The 21,143-nt window shown below is 46.4% G+C and overlaps 4 protein-coding genes across 4 annotated transcripts; 1 reads left to right on the top strand and 3 right to left on the bottom strand.

Annotated features, from left to right (window-relative positions):
• Window positions 1–1,359: 1,359 nt before the first annotated feature.
• FOMMEDRAFT_166649 (uncharacterized protein) lies at window positions 1,360–6,540 on the bottom strand (the record flags this gene model as incomplete). The annotated part of the gene is made up of 11 exons (XM_007264623.1): window positions 1,360–1,950; window positions 2,007–3,012; window positions 3,096–3,219; window positions 3,302–3,737; window positions 3,932–3,967; window positions 4,439–4,779; window positions 5,378–5,515; window positions 5,617–5,731; window positions 5,812–5,842; window positions 5,872–6,340; window positions 6,436–6,540. The coding sequence occupies 10 exons, from the start codon at window positions 6,538–6,540 to the stop codon at window positions 2,075–2,077; spliced, it is 2,733 nt and encodes a 910-aa protein (XP_007264685.1). The 3' UTR covers window positions 1,360–1,950; window positions 2,007–2,074.
• Window positions 6,541–6,892: 352 nt separating this feature from the next.
• FOMMEDRAFT_154053 (uncharacterized protein) lies at window positions 6,893–7,381 on the bottom strand (the record flags this gene model as incomplete). Its single annotated transcript, XM_007264622.1, has 1 exon — window positions 6,893–7,381. One exon carries the CDS (start codon window positions 7,379–7,381, stop codon window positions 6,893–6,895), a length of 489 nt encoding a protein of 162 aa, XP_007264684.1.
• Window positions 7,382–12,360: 4,979 nt separating this feature from the next.
• FOMMEDRAFT_80017 (elongation factor 1-gamma) lies at window positions 12,361–13,986 on the bottom strand (the record flags this gene model as incomplete). Its single annotated transcript, XM_007264621.1, has 5 exons — window positions 12,361–12,730; window positions 12,784–13,298; window positions 13,351–13,508; window positions 13,698–13,872; window positions 13,936–13,986. The coding sequence occupies 5 exons, from the start codon at window positions 13,984–13,986 to the stop codon at window positions 12,361–12,363; spliced, it is 1,269 nt and encodes a 422-aa protein (XP_007264683.1).
• A 959-nt stretch (window positions 13,987–14,945) lies between these two features.
• On the top strand, window positions 14,946–17,310 carry FOMMEDRAFT_132742 (Six-hairpin glycosidase; the record flags this gene model as incomplete). The annotated part of the gene is made up of 8 exons (XM_007264620.1): window positions 14,946–15,182; window positions 15,238–15,697; window positions 15,747–15,827; window positions 15,881–16,122; window positions 16,200–16,328; window positions 16,391–16,845; window positions 16,908–17,184; window positions 17,212–17,310. The coding sequence occupies 8 exons, from the start codon at window positions 14,946–14,948 to the stop codon at window positions 17,308–17,310; spliced, it is 1,980 nt and encodes a 659-aa protein (XP_007264682.1).
• Between the last annotated feature and the right edge of the window lie 3,833 nt (window positions 17,311–21,143).

Raw genomic sequence — 21,143 nt, 5'->3', positions numbered from 1 at the left:
CCAGGTCCAATAGTGTATTATAGTGATTGCAGTGATTGGTTAGACCTTTCTTTCCAGCAAAATCGGATCAACAACCACTGGAACAGCGTCCGCAAGAAGTCGCATAAGAGTACGCCGTGACAATGAGTTTATTGAATATCTTGGGAGAACTCGGAGCTTTGGCGAAAACCCACACACTCCCTATTCTAAACAAGGCTGTACCGTGACGGACTACATATGTGCTCACCACAGTCCACTTTATTTCAGAACAAAGTAGAGGTCCTCTATACCTAAAAATTGGAGTCGTAGCCGACTATTCTGCCGATATTCAATTGACATAGGAAGCTGTATGCAGAAGAGTATCTTCGTTGATAACATCTAGGCCCCTCTAGACTGATCCCATCTAATCGGGGCAACAAACGGACCGACAAGCCCAGCCCACAGTCTCAGACCCATTCTGAAGTCAATCCTTTCTCTAAGTCGCAAGACCCATTCATCCAAATTAAACTATTAATCAATCTCACAGCACAATTACACACCCCAATTCCGACGACGAAATGTTCGCCGTATATGCATCACCACTATACAACACAGCCTCCTCCTCACCCGGCTCTGCACTAGTCCAATGTCATCCTAGCACACTCCCCATGTTAATCTGGATCATATACATTGTTATTCATTGTTGTTATGTAATGTATGAACGGTACTTAAGACCGACACAATAAGAGCCACTCGAGCACATGGTGGTGACATACATGTGGAAATCTTATAGGGCTCAAGAATAGTGTTGCTGACGAATCACGCTGAGCATAATGTAGATGTCTAGACTTTAAAGTTACACAACACATCTCAGTATGAACTCAATAACGACATACTATTCATTCGAACCAGAGCCAACAGTCGACAGCTGTTGCATAGTACTGTTAACATTTGTATGTACTACTATGCAGAACATATAAGAACAAATTTAGAAGGGCATGCGTTTTCTGCAGTAGACAACTTGTACACCTCAAAAAGAGATATATAAATTGGTGGATGAACCTCATTTGGCAATGGAGGGATAAAAGCAAATTAGCAGGATTAATGTACTGATGGAGGGGGCAGCTAAGCACAAGCCGGGTGGCAGACCAATGCGGACGAGGAGAACAAAGAATGCAGAAATGCTGCAGGAATGAGGAACGGGACAAAGAATGCGGTCTGAAGATCGAGGACACTCAAGAATGACATCAATTCAAACAAAGACAGTAACGTTAAACAGGCAAACATGAGTCACTCGGGATGCGCAATCGAGATAAGCACGGAGAACGACTCGGAATCTCCTCTTCGGAACACAAAGGTAAGACAACTGACTACTTAACTACTTATATGGGAATCAAGTAAGTGGGGTGCAAGAACGATGCGGCACGAAACAACCAGAAGCGCGTACGGATCAAGAAAGGGAAACATGAAAAGCGGAAACAGATCGGGTAAGGATAAAAGTAAAGAGACACAAGCACCACAGTCAGTCAGTTCTTTTCGGAGTCAGGAATGATAAGATACGATATGGTCACGGATAGAAAGACAGAATGGGTAAAAGAAAATATCCTTCCCACCGGGCATGCTATTTGTATTTCGAGGTGAGAATCGCAAGAGCTATCGTCAAATGCGGAAAGAAGAAAGACGAGAAGATAAGCAGACAGAGACACGTATAGGGGCAACTGAAAAGAACAGTCAACTGAGGCGAAAAATAATTTAATTTATCCCATTTCCATCCACCGGCAACGTATGCCGGGTCACGATAAGTGCATTTCATTCGGAGCAGCTCCATGTCCACAATTTCGACTTTGTTTTGGGTGGCGCAGGACTGCCATGGGTCGATTGTTTGAATATACGGTACTTTGCGCAGTGTAAGCGCGCGATTATCGGGTAAATCTCTTGAGGTAAAACTTCAAAAATCCAGGATACAGCATAAATAGGATTGGTTCAATGTAACTAATCAGCGATCAGTGTCAGAGGCGATGGATAGCAATGTAAAGGAAAATACACACCAGCAGCAGATAAGCACAAGGAAAGAAATATGATCACAGCAAGATGGATAAAAGAAACAGAGGACTCCTCATAGAGTCAATCCCTTCATAGCTTCCGCGGCAGAAATTATGCCATTGCCATTGTTCCACGTCTTATCTTCATCACGGTCAAGACTCCATATGCTACCACCAGCAAGTGTTAGGCTTGATGATGAACCCATCGATGAACCCGAGCCGGCTCCTCGAGGATGAGCATAGAAACTAGACTTCCTGCCGCTGCCAATGACCCCAACAGGCTTTGCGGGGCCATCATGCTCGTCGAACGGTAAGTCCGCACTCGCCGATGAGGCGGGGGAGAGAGAAGCTGGGGTGCGTGAACCAGTCCCTGAACCTTGAGTTACGTTTGCATGTGGACGAGAGATAACGCGGAAAGGCTGTATTTCGTTCTTAAAAAATGACGGAAGGAAAGAGCCAGCGAGGGCTGGTGAAGCAGAATGAGGGGAAGCTTGACCAGATGTGTGAGCAAGTGCACTGGAGATGGATAGCGGCGGACGCGCGACAGCGGGGGAAGGCGGAGTCTGATAGACTATGTTCCCACCTCCGAGTGAAGACTCAGGAGTCGATACAGAGCGTTGTGTCACAGAAGGGTGATTCGTCCCGCTTATAGGTCCCGCAGCCGTCGCGCGAAGGTTCGCAGAAGATGTAGATACGGAAAGGCCAGGCATTACGGGAACTCGTACAGGGGCGGGCGCAGAAGGGAGTTGACTGCGGTGAGAAGAAGATGGGACAGTGAAGGGGATATTGGGGAGTGAAGAGAGTGAAGCCATCTGCGAAGCAGATACCTGCTGTGCTGAAGCCTGAGTAACCGGGAGCGAAACAAAGTTCTGCGCATGTGCCGGGAACTGAAGGGCGGCCTCTGCGTGTGCATTCATGATCTGTGGATGAGACTGTCCATAGACCGCAGCAAGAAGCGCTAGGCGCTCAGCGTGCATTGTAGCAGATATCGAGTCACCATTACCTTCGGCATCTGAAAATGCATAACATCGAGTCAGTTCGAAACGCCCACTCAGGAGTTGATCAGATGAAAGGGGAAAGAAGGTGATTACTCACAAGGGAAGCAAGTTTGGCACACTTTACGCCGCCTCCAGTTCAGATATTCACATTTATGGCAAACCCAATCACCGGGTTGCTTCTCGATAGGGCCCTTGTTCCCTGTGTTCATGATCGGTGGTTGCTGTACGGGCGGAGCTCGTCAGTGTCATTGCACGCCTGAGCTAAGGAGAAAAAAATGTGAAAGAAAAAAGACAGGGACATACATGAACATTAGAAAGGGACGCGGGTCTGATCTGTCCAGGGTCGGGAAACGGTTCGTTGTCGGGCCAAAACATGATGCAAGGCGCGAGAGGGTCGGGGGAGATGTTTTGCACCTTTCCGCCAACAGCAAACGCTCGTCCGCTTGGCGTAAGGAGGGGATGCGCTTGCGCTTGAGCTTGGGCCTGTAGCTGCGCTTTCGAGAGCTGCTGCCGTTGCTGTTGAAGCTGGTATGCTTGAGCCTGCATCAGCACTTGCGATTGGACATTCATGGGGTTGGCAAAACGGGGGGACATGTTGCGCATGCCAGTGGTTGTGACTGAGCTGCCTTGTGCAGTAAGAGGGCCATTCGCGCAAGTAATCGAGTTAACGTGGCCATTATTCATCAGCCCGAGATTCGTCGAGCGCGGCGCGGCACATTGAATGCAAGTGACGTTGCGGCTATAACGATGGAGAGGGCAGGGAGCAAGGCGGGGATCGTAGACGTCAGCAACTGCCATACAATGAGAGGCAATGTGGAGGACACAACACGAGGCACGAAGGGGAAACGCGGGAGGACGGGGAGCGAAAGGAACTCCTCGACGCGCGGATCGGCAGCCTTATAAACGACGTATGACGAAGGAAAAAGGACTCACCCAAAATTATGAGCACCGCAGGCAGGGACGGCACAGCTAATAGAAATGAAAATATATAAAGCACATGAAATGAGTATTCCTGTTAAGGACACATGGAACGGATAGATTTAAACGCCTGTGTGTGAGCAAGCGGTCTGCCCGCACACAGATTCGTTCCTTTCGGCTCTCGGCTAAAATGACGACGCCGTTTTCTGAGACAAAACTCTCCGGCTATCAACCCCAAGGCGGAAGCACGCGGCTCGCAAGGCAGTGCTAACCCGAGCCGTCGGTCTCAATTAGACTTGGATCGCCCTTGATCCGATCGGGAAACATCTGGAACGGGCTTCGTCCCGGACCGGCTGCCGGTTGGCTACAAATGTAGACCAACACCTGATCGCATCTTTATTTGAAGGGCTGGGCTCATTCGACCCGCTCATAGCGTGCATCTTGCATCTCATCCGCCACTTCAGCACGGAGGCCACAGAAGAATAGGACAAAATACAAAGAGATAAGAAAGAGAAGACTCACATCCAATCACCGTGTCGGAATCCGGTTCGTGCTTTTGGCGGATTCGAGGAAAGGGTAAACCCGCAAGCCTGCATCACTTGCAACGCCTGCATGGCGTGCATTGGCTGCTCGCTCATTGCTGACATCACCATATCGTTGTTCCCCGATCCATACCCGAGGCCTTGGGATTGGACAAAAGCGTGTCCGAGTCCATACGCAGCATCCAAGTCATCTTGGGCGTCTGGGAAGAATAGTTCCGCTTCCGTCTCCGCCCCAGTTCCATTGGTCGACGTAGGAGATGGCGGATAACGCAGGAGTGACTGTGCGCCCATCACTGCGGATTGAGTCGTACGATTCAGTGCCTGAACAAGTAGAGTCATGGGGGATCAGTGACTTGATATTCTTCGCTGGCGTTTTAAGCCAAAGATAGATGGGCAACGCCGAGAAGAGAAAGCACGATGAAGTTGCCGCGAGACGCCGCAGAACCCATATCGAACTCCTCTTCCAGTTCATTCCACTTCTTTCATATCACGCAATCAGAAGCGGGAAGCAACCGCCACGACAAGGCGTATCTCAGTGGATTCCAGATTCGAATCCATTCCAAGTCACCCGAATGCACATACAAGTATGGCAAATCGGGCAGCGGGAACAAGAATGAAGGACTGGGAAAGGGTAACGCCCGTGGGTTGTCGGGACCAGCTGTATTCATCAAACTTCCCCGACAAATCGGGTTACTGCAATGCGTACGCATACCCGACCCAAGTACTTCTCGCGTGTAATCACAATGTCTCCTGACACCGCAACGTCGCTCCTTGCGTCGTCCATTGCATAGGAAGCTACTAACGCATCAAAACCCCATATGTATCTGGACTTCTCGGATCCGACACGTCGCTTGGAATGCCCAGCATAACGACTCCCATCCCGACACGTGATACGATTATTAAGAACATTGATACTCACCAAGCCAGATGAAAACAACCGCGTGTCGAAAGACTGAAGCTTTGAGAAGGGTTCCAGCTCAGACTCAAGCGCTGGCACGACAGTCACCCTATGACCAGCCAAAGCGTCATACGCGGAGAGCGAGATTGCCGCGCAAGCCTGGAAAACATTCACGGGAAAGCAATCAAGTCAGCGAGACGCCAAAAACTGGGCAGAACAGGTGAGGATGAGTAAGGAAAGACAAGGTCAGAACGGCGGACAGAGTTGAATGGAGTAAAAGAAGCAACAGAAGATCGATGAAGCGGCGACTGATGCTTCGCTAGACGCGCGGTATGACCGCCGCCCAAATCCTTCTTCCCATCCCAACCGGAAAGACTTCATCGAGGAAAAATTCCCGACGACTTTCCCTTCGAATTCATTATGTCGATCCGATCATGAAGATGCAAGGCGATCACTCGGTGATCACAGAAACCTTCGATATGTTCCCTAGACCAGCAGCCATCAACAAGATTAACCAGGCAACGCGCTCTTTACTCCGAAGTCCTCAGTTCCGAGAACACCGAACAAGAAAATCCGGTTCCTCGGTACGTAAAGTGAGAACGAATCGCGTCCCAGGAAGGGATACACGAACGGTGCCGGTCTATCTGCGCGTTTTCCTACAAACGGCCGCACAATCGCAATTGCATTCCTACGCAGCCCAGCTAGCCACTGCTCTTCGTAATGTAATGGAGTAGTAGAGGGCCGGCAAAAAAGAAAGAGGGGGTCAACACGAAAAGAAATTCGTACCTCTTCATGACTTGCAAAAACCGCCCAAACCGGTCGTTCAAAGTCTTGTCCAATCGCGTTTTCTCGCAATGTCCACATTTTAACAGGCGTAGGCTTGTCACTCGTACTAACCGCAGATGGCTGCATGAAGATACGAGGAAACAGAGACACGAGCGAACGCGTCAAGACGGCGGGTGAGGAGGGGAGGTCGCTCAACTTCTCGGCCAGCCGTTTTAATTGGACGAGCAAGATTGAATAGAAGGAAGGGAACAGATGTGTTCGTGCCACAGGTTCCGAAGGAAGTAATTAAGCACACATGCGCGCGCATGCAAAGACAATCGAGCAGATGTTCGAATTAGGGGCGAGAGTTGGAAAAGAATGTCGCGGATCCCATCGTTGGACATCGGTGTATCAAACATCGCGCCAGGTAAAGTTACGCAGACGCGCAAGCGCGAGGCAAAGTCGAATCGGAAAGAGCATTACCCATGATGGATAGATAGATATGGAAGGTGTAGGCCATAATTGATGCGCGGAGGGACAAGACGCGGAGTCGATATTGCGCGTTTGATGAGTTATTAACGCGAGAAGAAATAATCGAGCACCCCATTCATTCGAACGTTATCAGCACGCGTCGAACCAAGATGGTCGGGTAAGGTACCCAATAATCCATCAACGGTGTAAAAGCACAAACAAGATTTGCGAATTCGGGCACGCGTCCGGGCGGCGACCAACAATGACATAAATAGCGAAGACAAGGATGGAAGAAACAAGTCAGTAACGGCGCATCTTTCTATAGCGGAAAAGCGGGTTGAGCGGAGATGCATGCAAGATAACACTCACGCGAACAACACGGCTCTTTGAACCGCGGAAAGCATCAAGTTGCTCAGACTCAATGCTGGGAAGGTGCGTAAACGGGTCCTCGGGTGTCGCGGGCATGCACTGTCTCAAGGCACTCAGGCGCGATTGGGAAGGGCTGAATGTGGGCGTAAATGGGGAAAACGAGCGAGAAAATGGTGCAAGAGTGCTTGGAAGGCCGCCAAGTGCGAGCATATTTGTGCTTGGGCTAGAGAATGTCGAAGAAGACGAGGCCGAAGCAGAATAGGACGACTGGGAGGGAGATGGAGATGGCGCTGGGGTTGGCAAAGGGTGTGAACGCGGTTTAGGGAGTGTGTTCAAGTTGGAGGGTGCGTGAATGGGCACGCTGGAAGACTCTGGGAGGGCGAGGTTTTTGTGTGGACGGGGTTCGAGGACGCTGATCATAGTCTTCTATGCTGGCTCCTGTACTGTCTCACTTGTCTTTTCTGTCGGGGCGCGGCGGAGGTCGATGTTCGAGAAATCTGTTCTCGTAAGGCTGTATCCGGTGACGGAAGTCGAAGTTCGAGGAGAGAAGCGTGGAGGTTTAGGAGAGAAGTGATGATACGAATAATAATAAACAATAAATAAGATTGGAGAAGCAGACGAGCAGGAAAGGAAGGACGATTGAATGAATGCGAGTGCAGTCAAAGCAGGCGTCTGTGTCAGAGAGTTAAAGGATGAAGGCGGGTCCTCGAGATCTCATTCTGTGTTATTTGACCAGAGTGGGATGCCTTGACGGCTGATGGCCGCCCCGCGTAGGAATCGCTCCCGGATCAAGTCCGTTTGCGTATGCGTCGTTGCTCCCTCAAGGGGAAATACGACGAGAGCAGACACTTTTGTCGCGATCACATTAGACTGCCGAAAGGAAACTCGCTTCTGAGCATTAGGAGGATGGAGAGGGACGTCCATCATCATCATGATCGTCGCTGTCGCCCACCGACGACGACCCTTTCACCAAAACAGTGTTTCCTCCACGCGCTCCCCGCTGCTCCATCCACCTTCCGTCCTTCCCTGCCCAGTTATCCACCATTCCTCCTGGCATCGATATTCTTGCGCTCCGGCATGCCCATCTGTCAGGCTACTCCTGATTCACGTTCTTTGCGCACGTGCAGCAATTTCCCCCAAAGAGAGCGAAGGGCGTATTCTGTTTAGCGCACATATGAGCGCTGTTCCTTCTGTCGTTCTCGGCGATAGCGCGGTCTCGCTCATGCGTACGTACGTGCCTCCACCACTGTCCCGTCCCGCCGGTTGCCCGACCGGCCGGCCGGCCGGACGGAGCCACCTTCAAATCGGAGCGGGGCTCATCCGATAAGATAGCGATGGCCTCTGTCGTGCAATCAAATCCAAACGGGATACGCGCTACACACGCACGAGAAATCGTCGGGTATCCACCCGAAATCGCACATTATGCAAGGTGAATTGCACGGGGAATGCGATGCAATTTACGCAGGGAAGAAGAAGAGCTGATCTGGATTGGCGTTGCACAGGTTTGTTTTCCCTCAATTTTCGCAATAAGAAAGATCGTCCCGGGCTCTGGAGACCTGCGACAAAGAGTCCCATCACGACGAAAAGAAGCGATAAACAACGAGCGGGAACTTCCCCTTTTGGACATCCGTGAACCCGCACGTGCGGCAGTTCGACGCGTCTCAGTCATGTGCCTCGTGTTTACTCTGTAAGCCGCCGCACGCTATTCGCGTGTTTTTCAAACGACACTGCTGTCAAGTGAATGAATGACGCTCAGATCTCGCTCTCTGATCGTCGATCTTCCTCACAGTTGCTTCTCTTTCTCGTCCTCCCAAGCGATATCGGATAGGAGTTGTATCCGCTCATCGCCCGCAGCAGCAACGTTTTGCTCCCGAAATCCCGTACCAATTGCTACCGTTGCTTCGTTTCGTCTTGACCTCGTTTATTGGCTGATTGAGAAACTTCCTTCTGTCAACACCAACGCCGTTAATGGAAATCGACTCTACAACGCGTTTTACTCGTAACGCTTCGATTTATTGTCCCACTGCTGTCTTTCTTCAGTAACAAATATCGATAATTGCATATCGACAATGCTATGACCTCCCCGAGATCTGAAACTCTTAAACATACTTAAAACACGTCACGGAGCGTCCTAAGCCTATAAAGACGGGTAACGCCCTACATCGTGTGTGAAAACGAGTCACCACCATTCACCAAAATCTCTGATTCAATACAAAACACAAACGTCTATAGTCTAACCTCCGCAAACTCAATGTGCGGACATTCCATTTCATTTTCCGATTGCAGTTATTACTCACACCCAATCGCTACACATCACCATGTCGGCGCATCTAGTCGCCTTTTTCCCACCTGCGCGCGTTTCGGCCAATATAATCCTCTCGGAAACGCAAACGGTTTGAGAGAAGTCTAATCTCCGCGAACGCCGCATGGAACGAATCTGAAGCACTGTCTCCACTGTTCGTGCTATGCGATAGGATGCAATGCAACACACTTGACGACTGTGGATGTGCTTGGCGCAGGAGGGATCTGTTAGAGTAGGGTGGAAAGAGCGTAAGACCGCACTTTCCGCTCTGCGTAAGCGGGAGATGATTCTCCGTTCGTGACAAGAGAATTTCTTCTCTTACTACTCGTCTCAGTTGTGTGTGAGGTTAAACCCCCTCGTAAGTCGGAACCAGAGCAATTCAACTTTATGTATATTTTTAGCATGAACCGGAGTTGAGTTGAAGCATAGCATAGGATAAGATAGTGACTGATGCTTGATCGCCCTCAACGTGTGAGTCCGTCTTTCTTACCTGCTTACATTAAGGATACGCTCACTATCACTGATATCTAAGCTCTCAGTATTAATAGGAGTCAGTATCCAATGCTTCCGATCACTTCGAGGCGACCATCACCACCATAACACTTAACGCATCTGCGCCCAACGTATTTATAACAAAATTAAAGTCATGCATCCAGGTAACACCTGCAAATTTCGCAGTTAACGCTTCCCTGGACTAACTCACACATGCTGTTCTTCCTGTACAACTCTCCTAGCAACACCAAGAACAAATGTTGATGGCTTGATCGTACCTTGACCTTACATCCGCGTCGGATACAGCTGTACAGTCACTGTGTCAGTATTGAGAAATAGACAACGATATTATTTCGGCTCATCCTACCGTCCTACCGATGCGTTAGCACCTCGAGTATACCTACTTTTCTCACGAGGCCTCATGTCACCTAGGAACTAATCAACCACCGAGTTCAGAGTGACTTCATTCCGCTCCAGACATCATGCGAAGTTCCCAAGAAGCCCCCTTTGTACATATACATCAGTGCATGTGTATCTCATCCTACGATGTTCTCGGAACGCCCTTCAGGTTCTTTCTATGTTAGAACTTGATAGGGTGAGTTTACTCGGCTACTGCTTTAAAGAACGTCAGCTCCTTCAGGTCAACCCGACTATTACCGGTCCTTTTGGCGCTCATGACTTATTGGCTTCCTCAAAAGCTCTCAAGTCATGCAAAAACGGGCTTTGCAATCCGTAGATCATCTTGTTATTGAGACTGACATCCTGCTAGGCATGACATTGTTAATTATATTTCACAGACAAGTACAAAATGCATCCCGATCGAAGACTTCCTATACCGTTTCTCTCAAGAATCTCTCAGAAACTTAAAAGTCACTCAAGATATCCAGTGTGTACATTATGTGCTCCAAGGCTCCTTTCACCGAATTCTCGTCTCTTCACATTTCCCACATGCACAGAGACAGAGACATGACTCCAGGTCCACCATACGCATGCATATGCATGTCTCCGCGGCTTCTCCGTCAAAAACCGAAGACAACGGCATACCTCCACGATCTACAAAGCCTTCTCCAACTTCCCTCGAGATTTTCCTGTCAAACGTCTAACAAGCTAAGCTTCCGTTCCTGAGAATCCCAACCAGAACTCAAATAACTGCCTATGCATTTATCGTTGAAGAAATGGGGTTCGAGAAGCTGTCAATCTAATGGTGAAGGACATAGAAGCTATAGAAGCTCAGCCGTGATTGTCTAAGGTGGCTCCCTGTTGCTTCTTTTTCTTATTCTTACTGACATGCGTGAAATACAAGGGCTGTCTAAGTATTTCACTTCGATTTGACCTCAGTATGTTTCTGAATCGCGAGGTCGGATGCCTGCCGATCCATACGGAATGATATTTTCCTCATTGGATCCCCACCAGTATTGGTTTTCACTACGACAGGACACTGGACAAGCTGTACCGTTCTAGACCCGGACGACCAACTCTCTCCGCAGTAAAGTAAAAGGAGAGTAGCGAGTTATCCCGGCATCCTTTCTTTTCACGCTTCCATACACATCATGTAACACATGTCATGAATGTCTCAGATACATGAAGCAAAGGATGCACGCACATACAGTACGTACTTGGCAACCTTCTTTCTCCTTAAATACTGATGCTTATTCTCTTTAAGGTAGGCAGGAATAAGCGCAGTATTTACCCGACCACATTTGATAAATGCGCTACGGTCCTGCTTCCTGCTTCTTCCTTCCCCGACTCTTGCATACTTTTTTTTTGTCATCACCGAGGCTCAACTTCATGGAGTAGCCCAGTCATCCTCGGCCAAAAAGTATATCGGTCATTAGGATGCTCTCCGCCATCTTAATTAAGCTCATGCTTATGGGCACGACGGCCTTGCTCATCTTGTCTCATTCTCCACTTCGGAAGCGCCACACTCAAATTAATCGTACAATTACCATACAAGTTCGGTTTGAACCAAGCCTACACACATGACCTCGAATACAGTCAAGAAAATTGCCGCCTTTCCAATCTCATAATTTTTATAAGCATGTGGATCACCTTCCTGCGTCGCTTTCTTCCTTCAGCTTTCGCCCACGTATAGTTTAATTTACCGTTACTTTACCTCGGAGTGGCCATCTTCCGGGACAGATCCTCGTAGATGTCCAACCTCTGTCACCGCATGAGTGAAATAGGAACCAAGACTCGGAGATAGACGGTATGAGTCAGAGTTGACTGAAGAAGTCAGTGGCTCCCCTGCCGATTGACTGACAGGCTATGAATATCAGGTCTATGGAACATGTATGCCATCGTTGCAGTGGCGCAGCCGAGAAGTACTTCCACCTCATTCAACACAATTCAGTGATAACAACAATGCACGTACTGTATTCTTGCATCTTTAGCATCCGTCCAGACTGTTGATACGAGCAACGCATAGATAGAACAACACGGATAAATCAACATCAGTCTACTACATTGAAATTGCACATGAAAACAGCTACAACAACAGATAATAGGGCTAGATGTTTGATACAAAGGTACAGATCTTTGTTTTGTTTTGTTTACTTGAACTAAAGGGGAAACATCTCAGCATTTGGTACATAGTCCTGAACATTACTCAATGGAGACTTACGTTCTTGCCATCTGCCCACTTCTTGCCATCAATCTCCAGGTCCCACGCGAGTGCAGCTTCGAAGAACTGCTTGTCTGCCGGGTTGTTAAGATCAAGTTTCTTGAAGTCGTATGACTCCCAATCCGGAGCAACCTCCACGACGGGTTTGGCCTCCGACCCACGAAGGATGAGCACACCAGAGATGAGTGAGTTGTTGTTCTCGCCAAGCACACCCACGGAACCGAAGAGATATTTACGCGACGCCTCCAGACGGTTGAAGAAGCCGCCAATCTGGTTTGATGACATGAAGGTCAAGGTGAGCTCCTCTGGGTACTTGAAGTCGACACGCCAGACAGAGAATCCCTCCTTGTCGAATCTGAGAAAGTATCCTAATCAATATCGTAATAAAAAAGGTAAAAAGGTACGAACTTCTCGTAGAACCACTCGAGCGAACCCCCGGGTCCGCGAGTGTCCAGGTTAGAATAGGCACGCTTCCAGTCCTCCAGATTGAAGTTCGACTTAGGAAGCAGGTCAAGTGGGTTCTTTGGCTTTGGCTCCTCTATAGGTTTCTCATCCTCTTCGTCATCATCGTCATCTTTAGGCTTCTTCTCAGCCTTCTTCTCGGCCTTCTTCTCCGCTGCTTTCGGTTCCTTCTTTTCTTTAGGCGGAGGTGTATATTGCAAAGCCTTTTCGACGAATTCAGTTTCTCCAAAAATTTCTTTTACCTTCGGTTGGTTAACGACAGTCTCAAAGTAACGCACAACGTGCGGAAGCTGACTGCGGAGCTCAGCATCAAAGTTTACAGCGAAAGCCCGTACAAGGCCGCTAGCAACAACAAGGTCAGCGAGAGTGATACGCTCGCCGACAAGGAAGGTGCGGGATGCAAGAACCGAGTTCAGTGTTTTGAAAGCACGAATTGCTCGTTCATTCGCGTTTTGATGCATCTATACCCTTTTGAGCATGTAATGCTAATAGTAAGACTTAAAAATGACTCACGGGTTTGCTATACGGAGTGACGTGCCCCTTAACGAGTAGAAAGATCAGCATGACATATGGCTGGAGCTCGGTCCCAGTAAAGTAGGCCCATTGATCGATCAGTGCTGCGTCCTGTAGTGAAGAGCCCAGAAGCCCCGAATTGGGAGCCAAAGCGGCAACTGATCGTGATCATGAGTCAATCCGGTTCAAAATGAATATAAAGGACGTAGCAGCAGGAAATTTCAGAATAATGAAATCTCGACAAAGCGATTAAGACAGGGATAACTGAATAAATAGATTCTCATCTCGGAAAGCGCAAACATGCTTGCACGTTGCATATATGCGGGTGAAAATGAATGAATACTCACGATAGCGACCGATTGCATACGATTCGGTCAGCAAAAAGCCATCCTTGCCCTGCCAAGCTGGAATTTTTCCATGAGGGAATTTAGAGAGGAACTCAGGTTTCTTGTTGTCTTCAAAATGTGTATAAGCCTCAGGAAGATCGATCTGGAGACCACCGATAGCAGCGACAGCGCGAATCTGTAATGCACATAGTTACATGACGATGAAAAACACAATAGAGCTAAACAGTGGTTGACATACGTATTTGCCTTGCGGTTGCTGCGGGACAGTCCACAGAGTTCCAAGAGACATTTTTATCGTTGTTGGAACAAAGATGAACGGCGGATGAAGGGAGAGTGCAAAAGGCGTAGCGAGTCAAATTTCGTTGAGTTGAGGTTAAGGGTATGCTTATGTCATCGCTTTTGGCACGCGACGATCGACACAGCGCGGCTCATTTTTCTGCTGGTGGTCCGAGGTGCTAGAGATGGACCATTAATGACTGGTCTTTACTAGCCTATCTCATCTTTGACACATTTTTTTCCTGAGAATGCACAGTGATTTGTATCCATGCCCAATAGAATGTCATGCATGTCCGCGCCAGAACATGTGACGGAATTGACTCTGCTGGATTAACGGATATATCCTGGATCCAGTCGTGTTCTAGCCAACGAAGAGACTCTTGCCTATTACCGAACATTGAAACACTCATGGGTCATGGTTTTAGTACGCATTTAATTTGAACAATCCTACGCCGAATGAATGCTCCTGATCAACCGCCCGGGTAAGCACTGTACTCCATCCTTTTTATTTCATTGCCACTAATTGTACACTAGGATATTCCCATGATAGCAGACCTCAGTGACGCATTTGCGTTGCAGATGTGGTCTTCAATACTGATAAAAAGCTGTCCGGTCCGACCTCAAGCCGAGGTAATCTGAGTTTCTCCGATTTCACGTAGGGAGTCTCCTACCGTTTTCTCGTGCCAGAGAATGCATGCGATTTTTAAATAATACTTCAATCCTAGCCTGATGGCAATGCCTCCTGGTCATTCTGGAAGGTTTGGAAGCAGTCAGAAATATCTCGTGTTGATCACGCGCCTTCTGCTTTTCCGGCCCGTCCTCTCGATTTCGCGATCCCGTGACGGTCTTAACGTACCAGTATCCGTTTGCTATGTGGTCGAAGGGCCGTGAACTATGTAATAGCGCCAAAGAACTAACAGTTAAAGCATACCGGACGAGGATACGGGTCCGACTCTGTAAACCGTGACAGCTATGCAAATTTGCAGGGCTCTACTCACTGCTTCCCTTTATGCCAGTCTCGCCCAAGCATCTGCTCCCAATGGACCTTGGGATGCATTCAACTACGCACCTGTGTCAAGGACTGTTCGTCCAGCTGCCGTATTCAAATCGTGGGGCTCAATTGCGAATGCGGAGAATCTACTCTCAGAGTCAGGCGAAGCTTCGCTGAGTGGTGACGGATCATTTGTTGCTCTGGACTTTGGTAAAGAAGTGAGCCGTTCGCCTTTCTCCAATTTGGACATTTATTGATGGAAAGGGCGGACAGGTGGGCGGACTGATTACTATGAGACTTTTTCCATCCTCGAATAGCAGCGCTTTCTCACTCTCGTTCTCTGAATCGCCTATCTACGTCAGACCTCTTGCTTCTGATGACTCAACGTATCCTGCTCCGAATACAACATTTGACGGTGTAGAACCGGTGCTGGCTCCGCTCCCTTCTAGCCTCTGGACGCAACCAGCAGAGCGTCTTCGCGGAGGCTTCCGTTATCTTACGATCGTCTCAAACTCCGAAGATAAATTAACAATCAGCAACATCACCTGCGAGATTTCTTTCGCACCGCATGTCGAGAATATGCGCGACTATGCGGGATATTTCTCCGCGAAGGATCCGGTGTTCCACGATCTCGACTTCCTAACGAAGCTGTGGTATGCTGGAGCATACACCGTACAGGCCAACGTGGTCTCGTTACATACAGGAAGGCAGATTCCACCTGTTGCGTCCCCAGGTGTGTTAATGTTTTAGCTGAAAGGGCAGCGTTAATTTACTTGTGTAAGGTTGGGCGAACAATGCGACACTCGGCGTTGCAGGTCCAATCATCGTCGACGGAGCAAAACGTGATAGGGCTGTCTGGCCAGGCAAGCAGTCATACAGCTCTGCGCATAATAATGGACTAAATGTTCATTTCCAGGCGACATGGGCATTGCTGTCCCAACTGCCTTTGTCAGCACGAATGACTTACTTCCTGTTAAAAACGCTCTGTCAACAATGTTTGCCAATATCAACCCTGTGACGGGAGCGTTGCCAGAGAGTGGGCCACCGCTAAGCCAACTTGACAGCGATACCTATCACGGTTGGACACTCATTGGCACCCATAATTACTACCTATACTCTGGTGACGTTGATTGGTTACAAACCGTTTGGGCAAACTATGTAAGTCCCAATATGTGCGTCCTCGCCTTGTAGTCAAATGCTTATTGTGTGAGTTGTGCATATACCTGGTCTGCTAGACAAAAGCGGTACAGTTCTTGGAAAATAAGTCGACTCCATCTGGCCTTATAAACATAACTGGTCTACGTGACTGGGCACGACTTGGTGGAGGAGGAATCAATGCAGAAGGCAATGCAATTTACTACAAGGTTCGCCGTTTTAACTGCACCAATCCGATTATGGTGTTTTTATAACATTTCACTATCCTCAGGTCCTTACAAACAGTGCAGACCTCGCCACGCACCTAAACGATACTTCTCTTGCCTCCGCCTATTCCACGAATGCCTCAATTGTCAAATCCGCGTTTAATGAAGTCTTCTGGGTAAACTCGCTCGGCATGTACCGCGACAACGACACGACAACACTCTGCCCTCAGGACGCGAATTCCTTCGCAGTGCTATTCAATCTCACCCAGAATGCGTCACAAGCGAATTCAGTCAGCGCGGGTCTCGAAAAGAATTGGAATGAGCTCGGCGCGGTTGCTCCTGAGTTACCAGACACGATTTCTCCTTTCATAGGTGGATTTGAGCTCCAAGCCCATTTCACGTCCGGGAATGACCAACGAGCCATGGACTTGCTGCGCCGCGAATGGGGATATATGTTATACACAAATCTCAGCGTTCAGTCGACTCTGCTAGAAGGATATACCGCTAATGGTTCAATCGGGTATACTGTTTCTATTTCTGCATGTCTCTAAGCATCATTCATATTGATACATGTGCAACTAGGTATCGTTCATACCGTGGATATAATTACGACCCCGCATATACTTCTCACGCCCACGGCTGGAGCTCAGGCCCCACTTCAGCGCTAATGTTTTACGTCTTAGGCCTCCAAATCACTACACCGCAAGGCCGAGATTGGACACTCGCACCACATACTTCCGATTTAAGTTCCGCGGAGGGTGGCTTCGAAACCCCTCTTGGCTGGTTTGGAGCTTCATGGAAGCTGTCAGGAAAGATCTTCCAAATCAATGTTAATACACCAAAGGGCACGATGGGCACGGTAACAATACCCTCCGGGATTGGGAAGACAATTAAGGTTGATGGCGAGGTAATGAGAGTGTCAAAGGAGAATGGGTCGATGAGCATCACTGTCTCCGGTGGAGAGCACTCAATCATCACGAGTTAGTGACAAATGCGATGTCCAGAGTTGGAATTTGGAATGTTCCGTACGATTAAGAGATGTCAGTTGCCCTGCCTTACAATCTCAGTTATACACTAAGCCATGGGTTTCACCGAACTTAATTAAAACTAAATTTGAATGGTTGTTTAGAACGTGTCAGCACCTCCTGCACGTAGTCGTGTGTCTATGCCGGCATCCCGAGTCAATATTAATATTAATACTGCCAAGCAGCGTTTGTCTTGTCCACTGCAACTGCGATGGTGACCTTGACCTTGCAGGGCAAGAATCACGTCGCAATGCTTCGCGTTACGGAAGTACGTCTACAACTGGACCAATGATGCAGTAACTGAGCTGTCCCAACAGGTTACAGCAGTCAGTCTTGCTTACTTGGCCTTGGGTGCTTTCGCTGTTGCGGTGAGTCGCTCTTGTGTATCGTTTACAGTGAACGACCGTTCGCTTATCAGTCCTTTAGTTCAGCTCAGTTGCTGTTGAGAGGGAAAAGTTCAGGGGGGCATGCATAGACAAGGGGTGAGGTAATGATTGACTGCTCAGTGTCTCTCGTCCTTATATTGTATGTATTCTAACTGAGACATTATGAAGTCATTGTCTTGTGGTTCGTCCGTTGATAAACTAATCATCTCATAATACTCCCCTTCAAACTCTTACTAGTTTGAGTAAACTAGTAAGATGTTTGACTTGTAGTATATGTAGTGCTTTAGTTAATATATCTGCTTGTTGATTGTTTGTCTGTATGTATTTTGCATTTATGTACTCTAACTGTAAGGAAACTCACTGTTCCTCACAAGAGAATTCTAATTGCCCTTAGTTCACTCAACTACTGACTGGGATAACCTAGTACTCAAGTGAGGGGTCAGGGGAAAAGAATCCCCTTTACCTAACAGTCAATACTGTCTTTTATAGGGGTATACACGTGTAGATACATGAGGAGGAAGTGTAACTAACTACAATGAGAATATATGTGCTTGTGGGTCCTACTGTGCAGTGATCTGACACAATCAGTAATGTAGTAATAATAAAATACAAACCAGTAAATCAAATCCTTACACTTGCCCTCTAGCATTTAGTCCTAAATGCTAAAAATTAGTAGAGAAGACAGAAAACTTACTTAAAGTAACAGTTAGTAGCAAGTAAATAATAAAATACCTTGCCCATACATATGGGAAACATCCTCATAATGTATTACTACCTCTCTGAACTGATCCAAAGTCAATCCAGTGAGTATTGAGACAGTGGTGGTGTTCTGGACAGTAGGTAGTATGGTTCCAAACTATGTGAAACTAGATAAAATGTTAATAAAATTAAACATAGTCAATATTACTGTATAGTCAATTAGTAGGAAAGTTGCCTCTTGATTGTTACTATCAATACAACACTTTTCAAAGAGAATCAGTAGGGTTCCTAGGGAGATATGGTGTTTTAGCTCTTGAGTATTCTGAGATACACAGTGTAGATCAATATGTACAGAAGTGGAAATTCTGGCAGCATAGTAATTACAAATATTCTCTTCTCCCATGTTTTCAGGAAGTGCAGAGGTAAATCCCTGATTGACAAAGCTATAGCCTTCTTCCTCAATAGAATGGATTAGTATTACAGCTTCTAGCTGACTTTGCATGTTTCTCTGCTTCTGTAGGATAGTCATGTAATAATAGATAGTAGAGATGTATTTCAAAATTCCTCTACTATGTCCTTGATTTTTCCAATAGACTAGTTCCTGCAAATGTAGTGTCTTACACTTGTATTAGTAGAATATCTCCAAATGTGTACTCTTTTGCTTACAATAACAAACTGTGATGTAAAACTGAATATCCTGTTGAGCTTAATGTTCAAATACTAATTGTAGAGTGTAACCTAGAGTGTAATATTTGTCCTTGAATGAAAATATTGTTTTGAATTCAATGAGATTATAAGGTATGAGCCTAATATCACTAGATATGTGTGTATATGTGTAGTATCTCTGTGTGTGATGAATGTCCTACTGTATTCTCATACTGTTTCCTTGTGTCTCAACTTGTTTGTGTCTTTGTAAGTCAATTGATTCGATTCCTGAATTGTCCAAGTATACTTTCAATGTCTTATAGTGTGATGTTCTATCACACTGTGTCCAAGTAGCATTCTCTACTTTCCTGAGTACTGTAACTGTCTGTATACTACATTGTTCTATGTATGTCTTAATGAAATGTCCTGTCTGTATGCACAGTAGTGCTGCCTAAAGTCCTAAGTATATACTGCCAATTCCTTGTTCATTTAGCAAATCTATGTGTGGATCAATGTGTTCTAGTATTGACTTCCTGTCTTTTTGTGTACTTGTCCTTGTGCCAATGTATTCTTTCCTTATGTACCTATTGTGTGTCCTGTTTCCTGTAGTACTGATACTGTCTAGTACTACAAAGTCTTTTGCAAAATTGTTTCATTATAGATCAAGTAAGAAAATTGTATGTTCAAACATGATTGTATGCTCAAAGAGTGTGTATATAATGCAATGTGTGTGCCTCTTGCCCTCTTGTCAAAATATGACTTCATTTTTGGTGTAAAACGTCTGGTACTGTTCTGAAACCTTTCTAGAGTGTCTGGAGAGGTCTTCTACATGTTTTTGTACTTTGAACCAATTGTAACTACTCATTCCTAGAGTAGATTGAACTGTATTGTTGTTCAATAGATGTTCTAGAGCTTCCTAATACTCTATTTCCTTCTGTAGCATTAAAATATTATGCCTGAATGCTCAAATAGTCTGTTCAATCATTCCTAATTCACTATCACTCTAATATTTGCTGGCTGTATGTGTATTACCTTTGCTTTCCCTTGAAGCAGTGTGATAATCTGTTTGAGCAGATTGTCCAGGTTCTGAACCTGTTCTCTAGCTTGAAGTTGTCCTCTGAACTTCTGTACTTTGTTCCATACAATGCATATTGTTTCCTAATCTTAGTAGTGTCTTACTGTCATTATGTTACATAGATTGTAACAGTTTTACATCCTGTAGATTGTAATTGTCATTCTGTAGCTTGAATATCTTGATTCTTACTATGTATCCTGAATATATGTATACTAGCATATCTGTTTGAGTGCCTGTGATACTCATAATATGTCTGATAGAGTGTCCTGAGTCTATTCCAATGAATCCTAACTGTCTGAAAGTGTATTTCACAATGTAATACCTTATGTTCTCCTGAAACTGTGTTCTGTACAATATATCCTTGTAGTCTAAGCTGGTTCTAATGTTTCTGAACAATTCTTCATTATGAACTGAATAGTTTCATAGTGTAACATCCAATTGTACCTTATAGAACATTGTTCTATACAAAGTTCTTCAATCATACTCATTATAGACTGTATCTTCAATCCTGAAGATGGAAATGTCTGTTCTAATGTTGTAGAATCAATATACCTGAATGTCTGAACATTCTCCTGGTCCTGAAATTATCTGAAGCAGTTCTTTGCTTTTGAATACCTTCCTGTACTGAATAGAATCAACTGTGTATGTGTATGTCTGTGTCTTTCTATTACTGTCAATGTATCTTCATACCTGATACTTATTCTAGAGCAGTATCATCTTATTCTTAATGTATATACACTTTTCCTTACTCAATGTACTGATGTCTGTCTTCCAATGTGTAATGTAGCCTTCTAACTTAATAGAATACCTGTGTAAATTGTTTGGATTGAAATATTTCTCAGTATCCAAGAGTAGTTGTAGTTTATAGTCTAGTAATACTTAATAAATTGTCCTGCTTGTGTAGTTTACTATTTGCATCACCTTGTAAACCATAATACTATCTGGCTGGTTATATTCCAATTGTCTAACATTCTCAGGTCCTTTCCTA

Source organism: Fomitiporia mediterranea, assembly GCF_000271605.1.
Source record: "Fomitiporia mediterranea MF3/22 unplaced genomic scaffold FOMMEscaffold_4, whole genome shotgun sequence".
Lineage (NCBI taxonomy): Eukaryota > Fungi > Basidiomycota > Agaricomycetes > Hymenochaetales > Hymenochaetaceae > Fomitiporia > Fomitiporia mediterranea.
Note: the sequence above shows the minus strand (reverse complement) of the source record. Positions and strands in the feature narration are given on the sequence as shown.